Source organism: Thermobia domestica, chromosome 13 (assembly GCF_964235325.1).
Source record: "Thermobia domestica chromosome 13, izTheDome1.hap1.1, whole genome shotgun sequence".
NCBI lineage: Eukaryota > Metazoa > Arthropoda > Insecta > Zygentoma > Lepismatidae > Thermobia > Thermobia domestica.
In genome coordinates this window covers 74,350,310-74,373,590 of record NC_137466.1, presented here as the reverse complement: position 1 = coordinate 74,373,590, position 23,281 = coordinate 74,350,310, and the positions used below count along the sequence as shown (strand labels likewise).

Sequence of the window (23,281 nt, the reverse complement as noted above, 5' to 3'; positions counted from 1 at the left end):
CAGAGTTCAAATTATTCTGGCATTCCATTCACGCTGGTTTGAAAGTTACTGATTTGACAGTACTTCTCTATATTGGAGGTGACATTTTTGTTGGGTGACAAATAAGCACCCTCCTCCGATACTTTAAGCCTGCATTATAGGCGCGGCCATGTTATCCGATAAGGCCACTGAAAAGAGAGTGCATTGAAAGTAGAAATTTGACGCTTCCAAGAACTGTCAAACAAAATGACAAAGAAGGGAAAGAAAATACACATATTCCTTTTGATCTCATAATTGAGTTTTTCACAATATAAAGTTTTCGAGAAACCAATCATAAATGGGTAATTAGATAATTAAAAATAAATTTTATATTAAATTCTAAATTTAGTCGGTAGCAGCACTTTAGTTACAGGTTTGTTTCAAATAAAAATTAAATGGTGATTTCAAACAGGTTCTACATCTAGTCAAATAACAGACATTTATGATACTTCACGGAGTTCTAAAATTGAGTACATTGTTCTGAAATATCTAAAATAATACAATATTATTATTCATTGATTTTATTGCTAAATACTGAAATTAATATAATACAAACCTAATTTTTGGGGAAAAAGTTTATTAAATGTTGGTCTAAAAAAGCTCTTTTGCGAGTCATAAGCTCTGAAATGCTCTAATGTGAAAAATATGGAGTTCAGCTAAAGCTTTTTGAGAAATTATACACTCATACAGACCTTATTTACCATAAATATTTCAGAAATAGTGCGGTGGCTACGCAAAAAAATTTCGAAAGATATGACGGATATTGGTAATATTCAACAGCAATTTCTAAATTTAATCTAAAATTTAGAATAGTTTGCAGATATTTACATAGAATTTGGGGTAGTTTGTTGGTAAGTTTCCGAATTACTTGAACAATATGTTATTGTTTTTAGGTGCTTTCTCATGGCTGTATGGTTAGCATACGTGACCAATGTGCAAGACCCCAAGTTCGGTTCTTACAAGTTAGTAAGAATTCCTATGATTCGAAACTCACGTTCAGCTGTAGATTCATGCCTCGGTGTCGGAAAAAGACATTAAACGTCAAACCAACGAAGCTATTGTTTTCAAGTGGGCTACTTCACATTTTCACATATTCGGCAGCATACAACTCTGAAAAGTCTAATTTTCTGACTGATATTTGAATGCCCTCTCTTTCATTCAATATAAAGAATTACCACTTGAAGTTTGATTCTTAACTTTTTTTTTTTTTTTTGCACGTTTTAGAAATAGGACGTGCACTTTTCTTTTGTTTCAATTTAAGTGTTATGCACAAAATGTATAAGTTTTGCATAACTTATAGATTAATTTCGTATTTGTACATTTATATTCACAATTAGAAATCAGAGTGAACCTAACTTTGAAATAAATGTTATATTCGTGCTCATTTAAATAGCTGGCAAAAGCACTTTCATTCTCTTCGGAAGGTACATAAACGAAATTTAACTGAAAACTGTATCCTTGAATAATATCTGATCTTTTGGAGATATTAATGTCTTATTATAACAGTAATGTAATTATATTAATAACAAACATTGTAAAGATTTTTTTTTTAATAATGGTTGTTGCAAAATCATGCAAATCCATTTACTTAGTCGTACAGACTCCCAAGTTCTTTTATCATTCATTTCCATATATGACATTCCTATGTACTATACCTTTAGAACATACGTTATATGGTCAATTGTATCATATAAAAGCTCATGAAGTAAAATATGCAATATATATTTTTTATTTTCACATACTTAAGAGAGTTTAACACTTTTTTCCTTGTAAATTTTAGTTCATCGTAATCAGTGAGAAAAGTAGCGCCATTTACAATAGAAAATTAATGCCTATTTGCTACGGTTATGCTATTACTATTAGATGTTTTTCTATCCTAAAATAGTATGTAAGCAACTAAAACATTCAACTAAGAAGAGATGTTTCAACACGGTTTCTTTGCGTTTTTAATGTAAGTATTTCATTACAATTTTCTTCCAAATCTTATGATTGGTTTTATCGTTCCATTTGTAATTAATTTAAAAATGTTTCCCTTCTTTGTCATTTGGTTTCTTATACAATGTAATTCACTAAGTAAAAAAATGAAATTTTAAAACACATATTTCAAAAAAACTGTTTTTGTTTAAATTTTGTAAGCACAATAAATTTGAAGATATGAACTTGTATTATAATTAATATAAAAGTAAATTTTGATTTGATCAAAATTTGTCAAATATCATTTGTTCAATTAACAAAAAAATATTACTTAAAATTACGTACATATGCAGATGATTTCTTAATTTACTCTCATAATTGGAATATTTACTTCTATTAAAATAAATAGTAAAATGGGCAGACATTGTCAACAGGAAGAATTTGAACAAAAATAGGGTAAAAATTGTCAATTATCTCTTAGCTCACTTCTTGGTTGCACCAACATTGGATTTAACCCTACGAAAGCTTATTTGTGGTTAATCAGAATAAATAAGAAAGCTTTCTAGATAACTAATTTCTAAAGACTTTAGCAACATTAATTTGTATTTGTGGCAACGTGAGTCTTGTGCTTTTTTTTTTTTTTTTTTTAATTAAAGGAAAGGGGGTTATCCAGTTTCCTCCCAAATCCTTAATTCAACAATAACGTGGGATTTAAACTAAAGATTTAATTTTACTTCGCAAAATAATTGTGTAAAACAAAAATAAAACAATAAATTTATATCTTCTGATTATCAAAATTTAAGTTAATCCACGAATCACACTTTTTTCCTAGTAATCTCTCGATTGTTTACACAAATTTTAATTAATTTTGCTCAAGCAAAAGAAAATTAATTTTGTTTTAAGCTCTTAAAAAATGAACATACGTTGGTTAGTACTAGAGCAATGTTGGATGAACCGAAGTGGCTATTATTGTTATTGTTATTATTATTATTACGTTATTAGTAACTACAGAATGTGAAGTTAGTATATACTGAGAGGTCTCAAAATGGAATTATATAGATTCTTTTCCTTATCTTCCTTTCCCATTGGAATTTTGAAGATTTATCTTAATACTTTATATCTATGCATATTAACTTCAAGATTCTTTCAAACTAAAAAATTAAACAAATAAACACAGTCTCAATTTCATTCTAACGATCTATTGAAGTACACATAGTAGTTCATGGATCTGGTCTGAGCCAAGGTTAGTTCAGACGAAATACATGATTGATAGGGGTAGTAAACTCCAACATTACGTCTGTGGCAACTCAAGGAACTGTTTGGACAGGTAAGATGCTGACTCTTCGTTTAGGATATACTATCTCATGCTCGCTGTAGATTTTGGCGTAGCTTGTGATAGTTGTTACCACAGTCCAGATTATGGTCGCGCCGTCCCACCAGGTTCCACACGTGCTCGATAGGCTGAGGTCTGTAGACTTAGCAAAGCAATGTAGAAGGCATTCACCAACTAAAGTGGGATAATCTGCTGATATGGGGACAAGCACTATCCGATTGGAAAATTAGTTCCGACAAGTATCCAGATAAAATAAGATGGAAAGGGTAAAATTGTTGGAAATAGATGGTTTTTCCATCTCAAATGGTGGAATTTTTCGAATTGCATCAACAGTTCGAGCTTCACAATGGTAAAGTGCCTTATATTAAATCAAAAAGCAACATTGCCAGTCCAGTAAGCTGTTTCCTTGGGCCCTCACTATGCCCGCAATACAGAATTGTTGGAAAACGATTTCGATGTTTTCCAAGTTTCCTTCACACAACAATGTGGACATTCTCCGTGTTATCTTTGCGTACCCTTACGTTCCGATCGAACAATCTGCTAAACGGGCCACGTGATTTTTTGTAACACATTGATCGCCTCAAAGTATTTTTTGTGAAGTTTACTGTTAGCGCCAAGTTGATATTTAGGGCAACCTCCAGCTGCAAAACAAGTGTTTATCAAAAATTTTTAAATCTCTGTTATAATTTATGATTTATTGCTTAATTTATGGCGATAAAAAAGAACTTAGCTGTGTATCAGGAATGATACACAACGTGTGGATGCAACACGCCGTGTGTATCACCTGTGATAAACATGGTGATCAATATGTTTTAACGTAAGTTGCCTTGCCAGTATGGAGCCCAAACGGCTAGTGCAACTGAAAAAAAAAAAAAAAATCATCACCTTAGATTTAAAACCACCTACTTCCAACAACTTTCCTTTCTTTCTATTTCTTCGCATCTTTGTATCATTGCTTAATTTTGATACATGCTGCCCCAAACTTTTGATATACGCTGTATACTCCCGCACGTTCCTCTTACGCGATTACTATAGACACTCACTAATCACTGAGAACATCTTAGGTAGAATAGAAAGAGACTGCAGTGGTCAGATCAATGAAGAGAGTGGTATTCAGCAATGAAAGTCGTTTGTGTCTTTTGGGACATAATGACTGTCATGTGGTCTTAGACAGTTAGTTAAGCGGTAAAACCCAGACTTGTACTTACATCCTTCATACAACCTCAATAAGCCACACGTCTGGCTCACCGCTGATGTTCATAACTTATAATGGAGTTGGCCAATGACCCCGGGTTTTTGATACATCTGGTATAGCACTTGTATACATAAGCCATTCAGATACATACAATTGTCTATGATGTCAAGTTAAGTAAGACGGTATAATGGGTAAAGTATTATCTTACTAAAAGAAAACATACCATAAATAAAACAAAAAGTATGCATACCACAAATAACACATAAGTAAATAAAGAAAAGGTAATTTAGCTAAGTTTAAAGTTGAATGTGCATTAATGGAAATATGAAAAATATATTATTCTGTAAATTATGCATTTAATGAACGAAAAGCTGTTTGACTTATGCGCATGCATTTTTTAATTTTTTTTTAAAGAGAAAGGATAACTATAACTTCTATTACATTCTCACTGATCTATTAAATTCTGATCTTTACCTTAATTCATTATAATAAATTAAAATCAATCCTATTGATAGTTGTAAACCTACGATCAATAAATATGAGACAGACAAGCTTCTGAAATATTTATTGACAGCCTTCATTGCAATTTCTACATATATCATGAACATGATACAAAGGATTCTGGAAGAAAAAAATCTATTAATTTTACTTTGATTGTAGACACAAAACAAAGTTCTGTTTGTGTATATAATCATTTATAATGTATTTCATTCAAATATTATGAATATTAACGGACTTTCATGTTAAGGACATAAATGAAAACTTCTGCGTAGTCAAAAGTTGTTTTTAATGTAAGTGGTCACGAATTCAATCTGTCATTAAGCTCATATAATTTAATTATTAGTCAATATCTTGAGATAGCTGACGGTGAGACTTAGAAGTAGCAAAACATAGCTCAGAACGTATCATTTTTTTTCCTGAAAACTCTAGCCCGTGGTACTGGAAATTTGTATACGCTGTCTGTAGAAAGGAGATACGTCTACTGAGGCCTACGCGTAAGTCCAATGAAGTAGACGCAACTAATTCTAAAAAAGGGATTAAAAAAATCAGTAAAAGACCTAGACAAAATGACCTAATTGAACACTAAAACAGTGTGGTCATTTACATTTTAGTGGCAGTAGCTACTCAAAGTTTCATCATATTTCCACGTATGTTAGTTAGAACAGGTCGAACAGTGTTATAGGACCTGTATGATTCCATGAATTTAAACGAGAAAGAAACGATAGCGAAACAGAAAGTAAAATGTACCAGGTATTCAACAGGAAGGATGTGGTAAAATTCAGCGGACAGTACAACGGTGGCTTAAAAAAATAAAAATAAAAATGTGACAAATTCCTCCAAAACGAACCATGTACGAACATCTAGTTCTGTAGAAAATGAAGGACTCAAGGTGGCTATTCAGGTCAATCATGGGGGCCTATCTGCCTCCTCCCTAAGTGCTTGGGTGCAACCCCCGAAATTTACCATTATCCTCCCAAAATTCCATCTTTTTCCCATATTTACTACTCTACCCCCAAATTTACAATTATTCCATTTGACTGTACCATTTTCAATGGAAAAGTGTTCCCTCAAATACCCTCATGAGCGTAAACTGCTCTCTAAAACCCGTATGTGGATCATCTTGAGCCCGTTAATGGTCAAATATGTGAGTTATTTGGAGAAAAATTTTCAGCTGCACCGCTGAAACTATTCGCCAACACCTCCATCAGCTTACGAAACAATATAAAATGGGACGACTGGTTCTATATGACGACTGTGGTTCAGAATGCGATACGAACAAATGTCTGTGTTCCATTGCGTCATCAAAGGAAGAATTCATGTTGACACCATACGAGCTCACTCCCAAACAACTAAAACTATCAGTGCATCAACAAAATGTTGTGCTTTTTCTCTACGCACTGCCGGGAGTATTGCAGATCGCGAATTGCCTTAACCTGGCCAGACGATCGAAGGATTTGTGTACTCGCAGCCAGAGCTGTGTTCAACATTTTAGCCGCTCTAGGTCACAATAAAAGTGCCGCCCCTTCCCCACACCAAATCAATAAATACTGGTGTAGAAAATTTGAGACAATGGCTGACCATAACACTAAGCTTACCAGATCAACCAAGTTCAATAATAATAATAATAATAATAATAATAATAATAATAATAATAATAATAATAATAATAATAATAATAATAATAATAATAATAATAATAATAATAATAATAATAATAATAATAATAATAATAATAATAATAATAATAATAATAATAATAATAATAATAATAATAATAATAATAATAATAATAATAATAATAATAATAATAATAATAATAATAATAATAATAATAATAATAATAATAATAATAATAATAATAATAATAATAATAATAATAATAATAATAATAATAATAATAATAATAATAATAATAATAATAATAATAATAATAATAATAATAATAATAATAATAATAATAATAATAATAATAATAATAATAATTAATTAGAAGTATGTTTATTAGAAGCAAACAGCAATACAGCCACAAGTGCCCCTTACAAGAAAGAAAAAAATTACATAGGGCGCATGCAAATAGAATAACATAATACAACTAATAATAATAATAATAATAATAATAATAATAATAATAATAATAATAATAATAATAATAATAATAATAATAATAATAATAATAATAATAATAATACAAATTTCTCACAACAATGAAACAATCATAAATTTCTGCTAGCAGCTGAATAATAAGTTTTGAAACCTGCAGGTAATTCTAGAAGTTAATCAACAATTCAAAGGTTTTAAATTACGATCAAAGAACACGGTACCAACAATGAAAAAATATATAAAACTAATATAAATTCATAGATAAAATATTAGTTACCTCTTTCTTGCCAAACATGTTCTTGTTACGTAGATGTTTACTAACGCTAAATTCTGTGTATCACTCACATGCTCATTGATAACACATTTCTGAGATTTCCTGAACTAAAATATGAAAAGGAATATTCCCCGCCCCTAAAACCTGTTGGCCCATGCCGAAATATGATCCTCCTCACAGGTATATCGGTATAAAGTTTGTTCCATTCATTAGATAGCCAGTGGTAACTTCTTCCCTTCACACTTGACTGCGTTCTACCACTGTGTTGTCAATAGTCTACGCGTTGGAGGTATGGTAGTATTTGTACTGATGGGATCTATTTCTAAGGTAGTCATACTTTATGTTGTTATTAGTCTTTTTGTAGGGTGAAAATCTGATACAATTTTTCTCGGTACCTACTATTAAGAAGTATGGTGAAAACTACCTATTAAAATACTTCCTGAAGTAAAAATTACAAAATATATTCTTTATTTACAAATATGAATGGTATATAATTTGTTTTGCTTGTAAGTCACGTGTTCTTGTCAAGACCTAAAATTCTCCGACCACAATTCGTAGATTCTAATGTCAGGAATTTTAAATTTTGCTCTCATTTCAGAAAAAGAAGAAAAAGTTTTAACGATTCAATATCTAAGTCTTGTTAAGAAACGAATTTCTCAATCTATCAGTCTTTATTTATTTGTTTTGTTCCTATTAATGTTTAACACAAATCTTGCTAAATGAACAATATTAGAAAACAGAACGTACTAACTAACTATACTGTACCGGAAGTCCTTTCCATATTAAGTTCACGCCTACGCTATTTCCTCATTCACTAGAAATTTTCAAAATCTTACTCGTGTTTATAAATATATTTAATGAATTTCTAGAAATGAATTAGATATGACGTCGAGATAAGGAACACAAAAAGAGTGGCTTTTTTTTCTGATGTTATAGAATGTTAACGACTAGTTAGTTACTACATAATCAAATGTAACGAAAAGAAAATTAGAAATAATAAATATGAAATCAAAATTATAATTAAAGAAAAAACGATAGAGCTAATCTACTTTCTACACTATAACTAAAGAAGCTACTCGAAGTGATAAAACAGAAATTTAAATAACCAGTTTCGTTTTCGATTTCTACTATCAGATAAGCAAGATATTTAAGAAAGCATATGAGAAATTAGATGAAATCACAAACAGAAGACTACTATCGCCTAACTATCGCTTTCCAACAAATAAGAATATACACAATTATTATAATATTATGTCAACGTAATTATTACAAAATAAATAAATAAATAAATAAATAAATAAAATGTGCCATAAACTAATAAACACTAAATTTTTGAAACTTTCTCTTAATATCATGAAGTAGCTTTGCTGGACGTACTTTTCCTAACCACAAAATTTAGGAACTTAGATTATTATATTTTAATATTTAGCTTCATTACACAAGATCACATCACTATATAATCTTTCATAAATTTAAAAATATATTTTTTTTTTCTAAATTCTGGTCTATCACTAATACACACCTTACAAAATATTTAAGATTTCTCAGAAATACCAACAGAGATCTAGAGCAATATTTGTTGAAATAAAAAAGTATATATGTTTAAAAAATTTGCAACCTAAGAACCCTGACAATGTCTGCCCATTTTATGTAATTAAAAGCCAGTCCATACTTTACCGGTTGAACTATCTGCATAAATTCGCAGATATTAGAGAGAATTTAATCGATTTTTTTTTTTCAAATGACAGAGAGAAAATATTTGGGCTTACTTACTTGCTTATGATAAGGAGTTCACTAGTTCCAGCTTTGGGTCTTATTTTCTTCCATATATCCATAGTAAACAAAGTGCTAGCACTATTGAACACTGAGGTAAGATCTGACATTAGTGCTGCTAACATTACTGCTAGCATTACTCCTCTTAAACCTGCAGAAAAAGTTAGAAAAAATAATTAAAAATCAGAAATTCCAGCTATTTATCCTTCTCACTTGAAATTCAGTTTCCTGAATTAACTTGCACTCTCAAACTTGTGAATAATAATAATAATAATAATAATAATAATAATAATAATAATAATATTTTAATCATTGTGTTTACATTTAAATTCCTAATCAGCACTTCGCAGCGAGCTAACAAAAAAGATTGCAACTACTACATTTTCTTCTATTTTCATTCTCAGTGAACAAGACTTCCGAGGGAGAGCCGAAACCTTGTAAGTGTAGGGTATTTTTAGGAATTTGAATTTCAAATAACTTCTGAGAGTGTTAGCATTTTGTCCAGCTATTAGTTTATATACTTATTTTTAACCGACTTTTTGTCCTATCTTGGTGTCAGGAATCACCTCCCAAACGCTGTCAATGTTGTTTTGTGTCACCCTGTATAGTATATATACGCCCATAACTTTGAGACAGGTGCACTGATTTTGATAATTCTTTTGTCTTAAAGAGCATACTTTTCCAATGGTTCCTCATAAATTTCATTAGGATGTAATAATAGTCTTCGGAGCTAGACGATCACTAGACCGTAGCCAGACACAAGGTAAATACTCGTATAAATAAAGGATAAAGCTTTCTTCTCTAAATGTTAAGCAGACAGATAATAAAGCATTATGTTTACATCTACCTTTTGCAATTTTTAAATTCCAAATCAAAGGCGGTAAAGAGAAAGACGCCGAAATATTTTGCTACATAGACAAAAGAATACAAATATTCTTGAATTTCTACATTTAATAGTACACACCTTGGGTTTTTAACGTAGCCTGTTAAATGAATATATTTGTACGAAAATAGTTTCTTTGATGCATGGGAAGTCTTGTGTATGTGTGTAACTGTTTTGTTTCTTTATTATCGTTTATTTTTATCTTAGAAAAGCAAGAGGATATTATGCTGAAAACTTTGGTATGATGTTCGATATTAAGGTATTTTTAAAAAGGTTTCGTAACTTTTTGATGCAGAGATGAGCTTTATGGAAGTTTTTGAAATTACACTTTCAATGCATGACGTATCAGCGGTTTCCAAATTTTATATGAAGTCAATTAATTCTATTCTTTCAAATGAAAACCAAAATAAGACGGGCACACATGATATACTACTCCTCAAATATCCTCACCTTAGCAGAATATTAAATACTGGCCAAGAGGTGCAGACCTTATAGTAACATACGTGTAACTTGTTTTCTGTTCCTTCATATTATTTTATATTATATATTTTAAAAAATTCGTTTGATTCGAATATGTGGAATAAAAGGAAACAGGCACCTGAAATGATACTTATGTTACGGGTCTGTTTCAGTATTTTCGTAAATTACCTTAACAAAATCACCTTATGAATCAACATACATAGCATATTTTTCCATTTATTTTAGTTTATGTTCTATGTTTATATTCCGAGGCTAAGGGAAACTGATGATAATGAACAAAATGATGCAATGGAAAAAGTAAGAGGAAAACCACGCACACGGTATTAGTCCACCACAAAGTCCATTGGGTGCGACGTTATAGTTTTAAATAGACCATTTACTTACCTCCTGGCATAATGCCGAGAACAAGTCTGGGATAGGCACTGTTTGTACAGCTTACTTCACTATCACAGACTTTTTGACATATCTCTGGTTTTACACAGGCGATTTCATCAGTGTACAAAACTCGACTTATCATGCCTGGAACTACCATAATGAAAACGGGCAGGATCTTAATAAAGCCAGCGAAAAGAGTGCCACCTTGAGCATGAGATAATGATTTCGCTGCAAGAGCACGCTGAACCATCATCTGGAAAACAGAAGAGTAGAGCCTAATTTGAGGGAAATTTTAGCGTTTAAACTGTAACTTGTAAAGAGAAATACTGAATACAATCCACGTAGCCTAAATGATTCATCATGTTTCAAAGCACTGCTTAATAACGAGTATATGATGAATAAAGACGGGTGATGCACGAAAAGATAGATACTCTCACTAAGTTTAAAAAGCCCGCTTCATGGTTTGCGTGCACACTAGATGGAAGGCTTATGATGGCATTCTACAAGATGGCGGCAGTGCAGAAGAAGAGTTTTTGTGTGTTACAATATGCGAAGCGTTCGTCAATTACGAGCGTTCAGCGTGCATTCGTTGTAACAGTTGCAAACGGTAGGATTTGAAATGCAAACGCCGCTGCCAACATTCCACACTGTTTTATGCGAAATATCCAATCACAACTTACACGAACAGTTGAGTTTTGTGCATTGCGCACAAAGTTTTGTCTCACGCGCTCCACGATTTCATCTGAGACACGCAGTTGCCCCGTCATTTTCCCTTTACACAGACAAACGTACAAATTCACGCTAAACACTCGTAGAAAAACACTTCGCATATTCTGACATACAAAAACCCTTCTGCATATCCGCCATCTTGTAGAGTGCTCTCACAGAGCCTGCCATCTAGTGCACACAAGCCACGAGGCGGGCCTTTTAAACTTAGTGAGTGTATTTATCTTCTCACGTATCATCCTTCTTCGTACGTCGTATATTTGTCATTAAACAGAGCTTTGAAATCCCATGAATCATTTAGGGTAACCCCGTATAACAGGAAAAATGAAACGATACAAATGAAATCTAAATCTATACAGAGGAGAATACGCTTCAATATGCATAACTTTGAAGTATTCACTCAGTTATGACAGTCCAACATTTCACCACTAGTTTTCGTTGAATTGGAGTCCCTTTCAACACTGAGGTTATATGAGACATGAACCTGGAATGTGAAACACTTGAGCTCTCACTAAGAACAAACTTGAGTCTTTTCCGTGCCAAAAGTGAGGACACTAACCATATAGCAATAAGGAAGCTCTACAATCGGTTGTGTTTGTGTGGTGACCAGCACTCTTGATAACTACCTAACTGCATACTTCTCACGGTAAAGGATTTCTTTACACTTCTGTTTGGACGCTTTCCAAAGGCTGGCAATTATTCGCATCTTACGAGGAGAAAGACGGAGTTTCAAAGACCAAAGGCACAGCAGTCCATTGAACTGGCATTGGGATTTATCACTGGAATGTTAGTGAAGGGAATAGCATGAATTTCGGTTCTACCTTCCATCCATCTGCAGAATACTAGCAATGATTTGGCTGTTACTGAATGCTTCTTCTGATGCAGTTCCACACAGCTAATATCCGTTTCATGGAATGTGTTGATTTCGGTGTTGCAAATATTCGTCCTAATCGCAGCACTAGTTTTCACATCGTTTAGCGACTTGACATAATTTTAATTTTTCCGCAACAAAATCCAGCTACAACCAGGAAACTGCGTGGGTAACTTTCGGCACACTGAAGAAGCAAATGCTTAATCCTTTCTCATCGACATTTCTATACATAGTTACTCAAAACTTTCTACAATTAGCCAGATTTACAGTGACTACAAACTTTCACCGATCTTCCACCGGGTAGCGCTTGTACGTACAGTTGTCTGTAGTTTGTTTTCCGTTGCATGACACGGTTCACTTTCAGCGCGAAACGTCTCGAGATTATTTTTTTTTAAAATTATTTTATTTATTTATTTATTTATTTTTGTAAGATATAGTGGATGGTTGGTTGTAACAGGAAAAGGACACGCCACAGCATTCTCCGACCCTGTTAATGTCTTAATTATGCGCAACACCGTTGGTGTCAGCTTAATTGGAGTCCGTTTCGAATGTGGATTAGTCGGTTATACACAGTCCAGAGGTTACACACACATCGTCGCACTATGGTATTCATAGTGGAGCATCTAATAATAAATCCGTATTCGTGGTACTGTTTAACTATGCTTGAATAACTGAATTGTGCTTTGGTACTTTGAACAGCATTACTACATTAATAGCAGACACCTCACACACGATTGCATCAGTGGTGTAATTTCCACGTTTCTGTGTTGCTTCTGCGCCGTACAGTACCCGTTGTATTTCGTCTATCAGTTGCTCTATATACATGATTATGAGTTAAAACCTTCATCAACTAATTTTTCTTGGCCCCAAGATAACTCAAGTTCAAAGCCCATTTAACGAATACTTAACTATGGAACTAATAAATAAAGCATATGCTAAAAATTTTCCCCCACGTTCTGCGTAAGATCTAGCATGAAATGGATAACGTTATGCAAAAAGCACCAATTCATAAATGGTGGAAAGCATGTTAATATCACCATTGAACAGAGAAAAAGTAAATTTTATTTGGAGAATTAAAGAAAAAGAAAGAAAGGAACATACACACACTCACTCACTTTCTCTCTCTCTCTCTCTCTCTCTCTCTCTCTTTGATGGTAATTTAAAGATGTAAATATTAGAAAGATTAGAAGATTAATTAAAAATTAGAAAATTAATGATGTTGCAAATGTTTTAAGTTTCTTAATGTAGAAAGAAGCAAATTAGCCCTTAACAAAGAAATTAAGTAATTTGCTTTGTGTTATAATTAAAAAAAAAAAAAGAAAGAAAGAAAAAAGAACGAAATTAAAGTGGAATCTAATGCTCAACGAACTTTGTATGGTATCTTCAGGTTTTAACTTTGTTATGAACTAACTTCGGGAAGATCGTTTCAGAAGTGATGAATGCGAGACTAGGAGACCTCACTTACAGAATTTTTTGACACAAGAGAACTTAAGGAAGTCTTAAATATTTCGAAAAACTTATTTTTCTTCCTGGAAAGTGCTATATAATAGAAATTTAAAAGATGACCAATATGATTTTTGAAATTGATATGGATTACCGTCCATCAAATTAATTGTTGTTCATTTTATTAAATAAGGGGGGGGGGGGGGCTCCGTGGCTCAGTGGTAGATTTCTTACCTCTGGTGCGTGAGGTTTATGGTTTTATCTCGGTCAAGTAAGTTTGTGGTGGACAACATTATGCCTGTGGATTTTCTTGGGGTACTCCCGTTTCCTTCCACTTTTTCATTACACCAATTTTTCCATCATCATTCACTTGCTTTAATCCTAGTCTCTCTCAGCCTAAAGGACATAATCGTGGGACGTTAAACTCAAAGATTTCACTTCATTTCTTTTCTTTTTTTTTTTTTCATTTTATTAAACTAATTTTAATGAGAGAGAGTTAAACTGCGAAACTCAAAACGCCAAGACTACTAGTTAGCAAATTTTTTTTTTTTTTTTTTTTTAACATTAACTCTTATCGAGAAGAAAGGTTACTCGTTTGGAACTCAAAGCAATAAGTTAAATAGTATTTTGTTTGCCTAATAATAACCTTGTGGGAGTAATAATACTATGATACATGTAAACGCATTGTCTTCCAATACTTCATTATTTGTTGTGCGTATATATTAGTTCGTACAATAATATTACAAGGATTTGAATTAGATTTCCTCATCACTCCCCCAACACCAACCCAAATGCGCTCTCGTAGATCAATCTTTCAGAGTTAGAATAAGGAGTAAACATGACAAAGTAAACATGTCAAAGGCGATTGATTTTCATTTTGCGTATTTATCATATTGAAGAACCCTTCGTGGCTATATGGATAGCATAATCGCTTTTGGCACGGAAGACCAGGGTTAGATTCCTGGAGAGAGCTTATCTTGTTCGGACCCCACGATAATCAGTAGGTTCGAGTCTCATATAGCCTCGCTGTTAAAAGAGACGCTAACTCAAAATCAAATATTCTCTCAGATCTGTAAACAAGGAGATTGGTACAATGTTCCAATAGCAGGATACACAGATATAACAGATAGATTTTTTTCTCTCTAATGCACAGATATTTTTCAAATGTATAAATAGGTTTTCAAAAATTATTCATGAAGCTAAGGGCCTATCTTGGAAAATAATTTTTATAATAAAGAACAAATGTTGTATGTAACTTGTGGAACTCAATCACTAAACTCTCATCACTCGTTAAACTTATGACTGAGTATCGTGACTTAAGAGTTTCGAAGATATGGGTATTAATTTTCCGCCATTCTTCGCGGTAGTTTGCCTTCCACACACTAATGCTTAATAGAAATCTGGTGATGTTGCGGATCTGATCGATCCATCTTTCTGCTGTTCGCTCACGTGGTCTCCTACCATTAATTTTGCCTTTGACAATTACTTTTTCCAATTATCATTCATTCTTTTTTTTTCTAATAATATGGCCAAAAAATTGTAAAATGCTTCTGTCTACAAGCGTACTGAGGTGGATTTCTATCCCCAGTTTTTAGTTAACAGGTTTCATTTGTTCCCCTTCTGTCTATTCCTCAAAACTACTAGTCCTGTAATACTACTGTAATTTTTTTCAAAATTAAATATTGTGTACTATTTCTACTTCCTTAGTTAAAAATTTAAAAAAAAAAATGTCGCTTTGAGAAATAGGCCTCTGGTCATTCATAGAATTCTTACCATCTTCTGTCGAAAGTACTGATAAGCTTTCTGTCTTAAGCCTTTACTGTCCAAGTTTCATAGTACAATTAAAGAATATATTGTAACAAAAATTAGGGAAGCATATCAATGTTTCCCTATAATTGTCAAAATATTACCTCTGATACAAATAGTAAATTATACTAAATATATACAGAATTGAAAATATTCTGTTTAATGTTGACAAGCATGTTGTACCTAGATACACATCTATTTCCCAGAATTGATATGCATCAGAACATATTTCGAATATAAATTTCTCATTAATAAATTACTTTACAACAAATTTTACTTTAAAAATGTAAACACCGGAAAATTATTTGTTTGAACAAACAAAACTTATATATTTTTACCAGTATTTACATGTAATTTTTCACACGGTGAAAGGCTTTTTTAAAATCATTTAGTTTGAAAAAATCCAAATGTAATTTTTTTTTACAAAATGAGGAAATTCAAAGTTCCTCTACGTTGTGTGTATTAAATAAAAAATTAATTTATTAATTAATTAAAAAAGACTACAAGAGCAACTGTTATGTTTATGTGATTGCATTTTTGGTAATACCTAACAAAATGTAGTTAAGCAAAAGTGGGAGTATGAAATAGGGATGCCCAAATCTTTTTTTTTTTTTTTTATTTTACCATCAAGTAGAAAGGAAAGAAACAATACCAAATACATTAGTTGAAATTATTGCTAATGGCAATATCCATCAGCAATAATTTCAGCTAATGTACTTCGTATTGTTTCTTTGTCATTGTTTCGTTTCTGATTTTAGATAATTATAATTGGAACAGATCTTTATATTGTGGCATGTGTCCAGTTGACTACAAAAAGAAAGCTGGCAACACTAGTTAAAATGGCAACATTTGTATTATTATTATTATTATTATTATTATTATTATTATTATTATTATTATTATTATTATTATTATTATTATTATTATATGTATAGAGCCACTATCAAATTCACCTGGAGCCAGATATACACTTAGTAAACTATATAAAATGAGGAAATTGATAGACCTTGAAACATAGTCTTGTTAACAATAATGTAGGCAAAGGAGTTGAATCTGTATCAATTCCCCATCGTTACAGTGATATTGAAAATCGATTCTGCTTGCATGCAATATGTTGCATTTGAGATCTCCGATTTTTTTTAATGATTTATCATGAAATACAATGATCGTATAGTCATGCTCAGCAAATTTTCTTCCCAGAAGCTTTTATCTTTAACTCAGGGTAACTCAGGAAAGGCTTTCTAATTTAAGTTAGTCACAAAGTCATATGCCTTTCCAATTAATACGAAGAAAAATATTAAAAAGAAAGTTATGGATATTTATTTTGTGTTGATTCACTACTGTCAAAGAATGAAAAAGTGTTTGACTGGACCGCGACTCGAATCCGGGACCGTGCCAATGCGTTAACCACTACGACGATGGGTTTGAATCTCGGTCCAGTAAATCACCTTTTCACTCTTTGTATGTTATTGAATTCGCACAACAGAGAATTTGGTATATAAAAATACATTTAAATCGGTTGTTTCGTTCTTTCATTAATACATGTTACGAATATTCAGAAATTTTATTCTTAAAAAATTACGTTTCCACGATTTCTATAATCCAGTTTACAGTATAAAAAAAATTAATGACGCGTTAACCTCACATAACCGAAGCGAGAATTCTAAATATATATATATATATATATATATATATCTTTGACCAAACTAATGTCAAACACGGCGAAAAGATCATAAAAATACAAATTTAAATTCAATACGACGTTAAATCAACCAAGTTATTTCATTTGTAAATTACGTAAATGTACTCGCTTTGAACACTTTTGCCATAAAATGTAACATGCTTACGTAAGAGAATTTCATTATTGGATCATACAAAAGATTTAAATTGCAATATTACTTTTAATATGAACTCAGTAGAAACTTTTCATCTTAAAGAAGTCGTAACTTTTCTATTTAAAGGCAAAAGAAAACCAATAAATGCATTCTTGCAAATAATTTTTAACAGAAAAACTTCCTTATTGTTTTTTGCTAAGATTCTTGAAAGTTAGTTCCAGTTTTCACGTTATTATTAATTTCGGAAAAAAATATAACTGAAGTCAAGTTAATTACACAACAGGTAAAAAATAAAATAATTTCTCTTTCTATAAACCTAAAAATATAACTTGAGAAGTTAAGTTTTGTAATATAAACTACAAATTGTATCAATAAGTTACACAATCTCAATATACAAAAACATTGTGATGATAATTAGGAGGGAAAAGCATAATTGTCAACATTTTCCCCTCTCGTATAAATGATAAATCAAAATATATAAATATATGTACAGAATTGAAAATATTTTCTATTAGGTTACTAAACATTCTCTTATAAATTCTTGTTCCAACATTATTACTGAGTTTTTTTCCCCTCGAAAAACATTGTCCCTCATATTAAATTAGTTTACAACAAATTTTATTAGAAATACGAAGGTTGGATTACCCACAGAGAATCTGGTGTGTAAAGGTAAGTTTAAATCGGTTGTTTTCTCCATTGATTAATATATATTGGATTACTATTTGTTTGAACATATATAAGCCAAAAACGTTTGCATGCAATAAATGTAAAACCAAGGTGTCCAAATACCTATCGTATCTGAGAAATTACATATTTAACAAAGTAAAGGAATATTTGCAAGTATTATTTATGTGAAAACAGCACATACATGTGGAATGTGAAAATAAAAATTTTATGACCTGTAAAATTATGATTTTATTCGTATGATCTGTAATATGCTTTTATCATTATGCTCATTCATGTTTAATATGATATTATATATGCGCTTACACAAAGTACTTTACTTGAAAGTGATTCTTGGCAACAAATAGAACAAACATTCATAATAATAATAATAATAATAATAATAATAATAATAATAATAATAATAATAATAATAATAATAATAATAATAATAATAAAATAGCATAGCTAAAATCATAAGCAGACAACTGTAAGCAAGAAATTCGTAAGACATAGCTCAGAAACAAATCGGAGTGCTAGCGGCGATTCGCACCAAACTAATTAATCGTATGCGTACAGTCAATTTTCACAAAAATATTAGATTAATACATCTAATTTATAATACTAGATTAATTGAATGTCTCTTACAAACTGCTATAGATAATCTATTATAATCAAAGAACATTTATTTTCACAAATCAGTGACAATCAAAATTTACAGCCATCATAGAAGTAACGATTTTAAATTATAAATGTTTAGATCCAAGTATAACTCGTACGTAGATATCAGAGATACGTATTCAACACTTCGCAACAACTTCAAACCTTTGTGAAGTCCTTTTTCTACAGTTGTCAAGCGAAGGATGAAATTCCTAATCAGCATAAGACTCTGCTTTGACATCTATGAAGTCGTCAAAATGTATATAAAATAATATCTTTATTCAACTTAAAGTATTTATATTTCTTGTACGTACTTGAATATTAATGTGTAATAGAGTACACTCAGCAAAATAGTGAATATATTAACACAAAACAAAAAGCTTCGAATTTTTCCATTGATAAAAAAATCAGCCTATTTATTCAGGCTACTGTCAAATTTTTTCCTCAGAGTTAATAAATTAGTATCGCAAGATAATGAAATTGAGAAACAACTAAAACTAATATATGATTGAGATGTCCTAGATGGGTATTTAAGATCAACGTTAAATAAATGGCAAACGTAGGCATTTAAAATCTACAGGAATAACCAGAAAGAAGAGACAGACATAGAAAAAAGAAAAGAAAAAGAAAAGAAAGAAAACCTTCTGAGAATTGGATAGCTATATAATTATGACTAAAGTTATCGTATATATTGCAGAAAGGAGTGCAAAAATCCCTCACTAATCTGGAAATATTTTTTGTTGTAAACCATCATTAAAAAAATACTTAATGGAATATGAAAATTACTATGTCGACAGCCAATGATATACCCATATGACATGCTAGTACCAACTTACAATGGCATGACAAAAATGAATACAGCAACAGAAATTAAACGGAAGAGACTAACAATAATAAGAAGAAAAAAATTAGAAGAAGAAGAAGAATCAGAATAAGATGATGAAGAAGAATCTCGAGGTGTCACGCTTATTCAAATATCTCATGGAAATCAAACATTTCATAAACAAGGTAGAAATACTTAATCACAAATCGAAAAATATACATATGAATTTTATTTTATTAGAATCATCGGAACCAAAATTAAATCAAGACAAACAATGAGATTTTACTGTTAAAACGTGAAATAACATTCATAACTGAGTACGCTCTGAATTTTAAAATCGTCGAAAAGCATATTTTAGGGACTTTTCCACTGATCAAAATATGTAACTAGACGGACTTACGGATTGGCAACACTATAATAATGTGATGACTTTAGCGTTGGAGGTTTGTAAATAGTAGTATTTCTAGTTACATTTTATAGTTCTTGCTTGTTTATCATTATTTGTGCTGAATTTTACCGATACCGTTTATAAGAAAGTCTAAAAGGTTTGTCAGTGTACATGGAAAAGATTCAAACACAGAATTTGAATACGTAGGTTTGGAAAAATATTAGGAATCTGATCACAGTTGTAGCCTGCAGTTTCTTCATCTTTTATTTGCTCTAACAATGGTATCAGCCGAATAGAATAGCTAGAAGAGGAATAATTACTACCTGAGTAAATATTTTACTGTATTATACACCTCTATTTAACATTTATTTACAGGAAATAGTAAAAAGGGTCTGACTAAGGATAATGGTATTTGGGTAGGAGGTACAAAGTTACTTGCTACGCAGATGATACTGCAGAATCTAAATTGAATCTTATTAGATTAGAAAACTTGAGGAAAAGCTGCGAAGGATATGGATTAAAGATAACTATTTAAAATATGAAAGCAATGATAATAGATAATAGGAAATGCGGCAAAATAGTTGAAGAGGAGAGAGAGAGAGAGAGCAGAATAGACGACTAGATTTCAGACTTACTATTAGCGAAGAAGCGTGAACGAGGAATAAAAGCAAGAATAGAACTGGGTCGCTAATAAAAAGATGTGAGAAAGGTTCAGCAAAAGTTTCGTGTAAGGTATTGTAGTATAAGGAGCAGAGACATAGAGAGTATTGTAAAAAGAACGAAGAACTGGTAATTTGCTTTCAAAATGTGTACGTAAGAGATAGAGAAAACTAGCTGTATCGAACTGAAAACCAATCAGGAAATATTGGAAATAGCAGGTGAGTAATAAAAAATACTAAAGCTACAGAGAAAAAGGAACTGACAAGGCAGTTTAAGAAGAAATTTTATCGAAATGGATACAATGGAAGGTGTGGTAGAAGAACAAGTATGAAGAGGTGAAAAAGACAACTGATGAAAGATATTCAACAGATAATTCCTACATTAAGACGAAAACGCTTGCATGCACAGGTGACTACCATTGATGGCAGAACATGTATGAAGATAATAGATACTATGCTTCCTTGGACCTGCATGAACAAAATAACATGAGATTTTCCCGTTACTTGATCGAAATACATATTCCTTTCGTTTTCTTTTCTTTCTTTAGATAAAATTCATTATTGGGTGTTCTAAAATGGCGCCCACGGATCACCAAAACAAAGCTATTTTACAGTTCAAATGGCATGACAGACTCTAGAGCCAACCAAAATTCTGAAGATATGGCAACTTGAACGATTATCAATGCTCAAGTAGTTAACGTTGACTCTCGCCAGCCAACAGCTAAACCCGGTAGATTGTTCATATTAATCCCATCTATTAACATCGGTACAAGCTCTATCATGCTACAAGAAGTCACATATTTAGTAATTTGTGTATAGCAAGTAAGCTTTTTATCCACATACATTAGTTGTACCGATGCTGATAAATGAGATTAACATGAACGTCTATCTGCTTTAACTGCCATTTGGAAAGAACCGATATAACTACCTGATGGATCAATGTTATGACCCAAAATTAATCGATAACGTTGCCATATCGTCAATTTTTATATAGTTATAGCCAAGGATGTACTTAGAGAGGGATCTAGAGGATCTGAAACCCTCCCCCGAAATGTTAAATGTAAATTTAAGTATGAAAATAAATTAGAAACCTAAAAATTGAGGGGAAAAACAAAACACTCATTCGAAAGTTCAAGAGTTACATGAGATGACGATAGGCACTTTCCTCTTCTTCTTTTAGTTTACCTAGTGCAATACAAAAATAAGCTAACATTATCAAAACAAATGCATTGAAGTATTCCGACGAAAATGTTGTATAAAGGAACCTTTATCCTCCCTTCACCAAATTTTAAAAAAGGATGTAGGTAGACAGTAGACTGAGCATAAACATTCTCGGTTGACATATTTCTACAGAGGCATTAAAAAAAAAAAAAAAAAAAAATCGATCGATCAGCAGTTTTCTATTTCCAGTAAGAACAGTAGACGCACAGGTGTCTCAACCTTTCCCCTCCTTTCAAAAGAAATATGCGATTAATTTAGACGGTGAATCAATTGCATTGGCTCGAATATTCCAAATGTCACTTCTTCCTGTCATGTTCATAATCATTTCCATTCACCTTTGTTATGGAGCTGAATTTGCAATTCCGGAGAAAATTTATTATTTATGTTCTTCAAGAACTGAAGGTTTTCACACAGTTTACTTCTTCTTCCTTGTACTCAGAATTCATTTCAGAAACTCCTTGACCATTGAGAGGGGGAGAATTTATTTGCTTATTTAGTTATTTTTCCGCCTTAGAAACTATCAGTTCATGGCTTCGTCAGAAAATACAAAATGTTTAAAAACTACTCTTTACAGATACTATACCGTCAAAAGTAAACTAACATAACAGCAATTACACTAAAATGTGACCTTGAGTAATTTTTAAACATTAATTACCGTTTATAATAACATTTTAGTAAACTTTTTTCAATTTTTCATTCATTATCGTAACATTCAAAGCTGAATATATTAACATTCCCACTATTTTTGAAGTTGATTTTTAGATCTCTCTTAATTATGTAAGAACTGAATCGAGAACTTCAGATGGAAGAGGGTTCTTCGAATCTTGGACTCCCCCATTTGCAAATACGAACTTTCGTTTATAAGTAAGGACATTAGAGCAGAGAGAGCATGAAAGACAAAAAGAATCAAGTTTCAAGTTCCATGTATGCCGCGTAGGCTGAAGAAACAGTGATGAAATAAATTAAATGGTGGAATGCAGTAAGTAGGATGAAACGGGATAACCCCGAGAAAACTCACGCACACGGTGTTTGTCCGCCATAAAGCCCACTTGGAGCGGGCTGAGATCAAACCAGGAACCTCACGCATCAGAAGTGAATGCTCTACCACTGAGCCACCGCGGTCCCAGTATAAGAGCCACTCTGCCCCTCATAATTTTTAAGAATGGCTATGTATTCCTGTTTCCAAGTTCAAAAAGTGTTGCCTTATAATGCATTAACTGAAAATAAAAGAAAGTGTTAAGATTCCACTTTGTGTTTTTGTCGTGTTGGAAACAGTGACAACGCCAGCTTTAATTTTTTGAGAGAAGGGAGGGAGCAAACGAAGGAGCAGAGAAATTTTC

The 23,281-nt window shown here is 31.8% G+C and overlaps 1 protein-coding gene across 2 annotated transcripts in view; it reads right to left on the bottom strand.

The window, feature by feature from the left end:
• The window catches only part of LOC145668244 (sodium/glucose cotransporter 4-like), a 255,030-nt gene that overhangs the window by 25,803 nt on the left and 205,946 nt on the right, over positions 1-23,281 (bottom strand). For both annotated transcript variants that reach the window (XM_081735925.1, XM_081735926.1), the window contains exons 8-9: positions 10,856-11,099; positions 9,109-9,259 (exon numbers count right to left, since the gene is read on the bottom strand). In XM_081735925.1, coding sequence (XP_081592051.1) covers positions 9,109-9,259; positions 10,856-11,099 — 395 coding nt within the window. The remainder of the gene's footprint in view (positions 1-9,108; positions 9,260-10,855; positions 11,100-23,281) is intronic.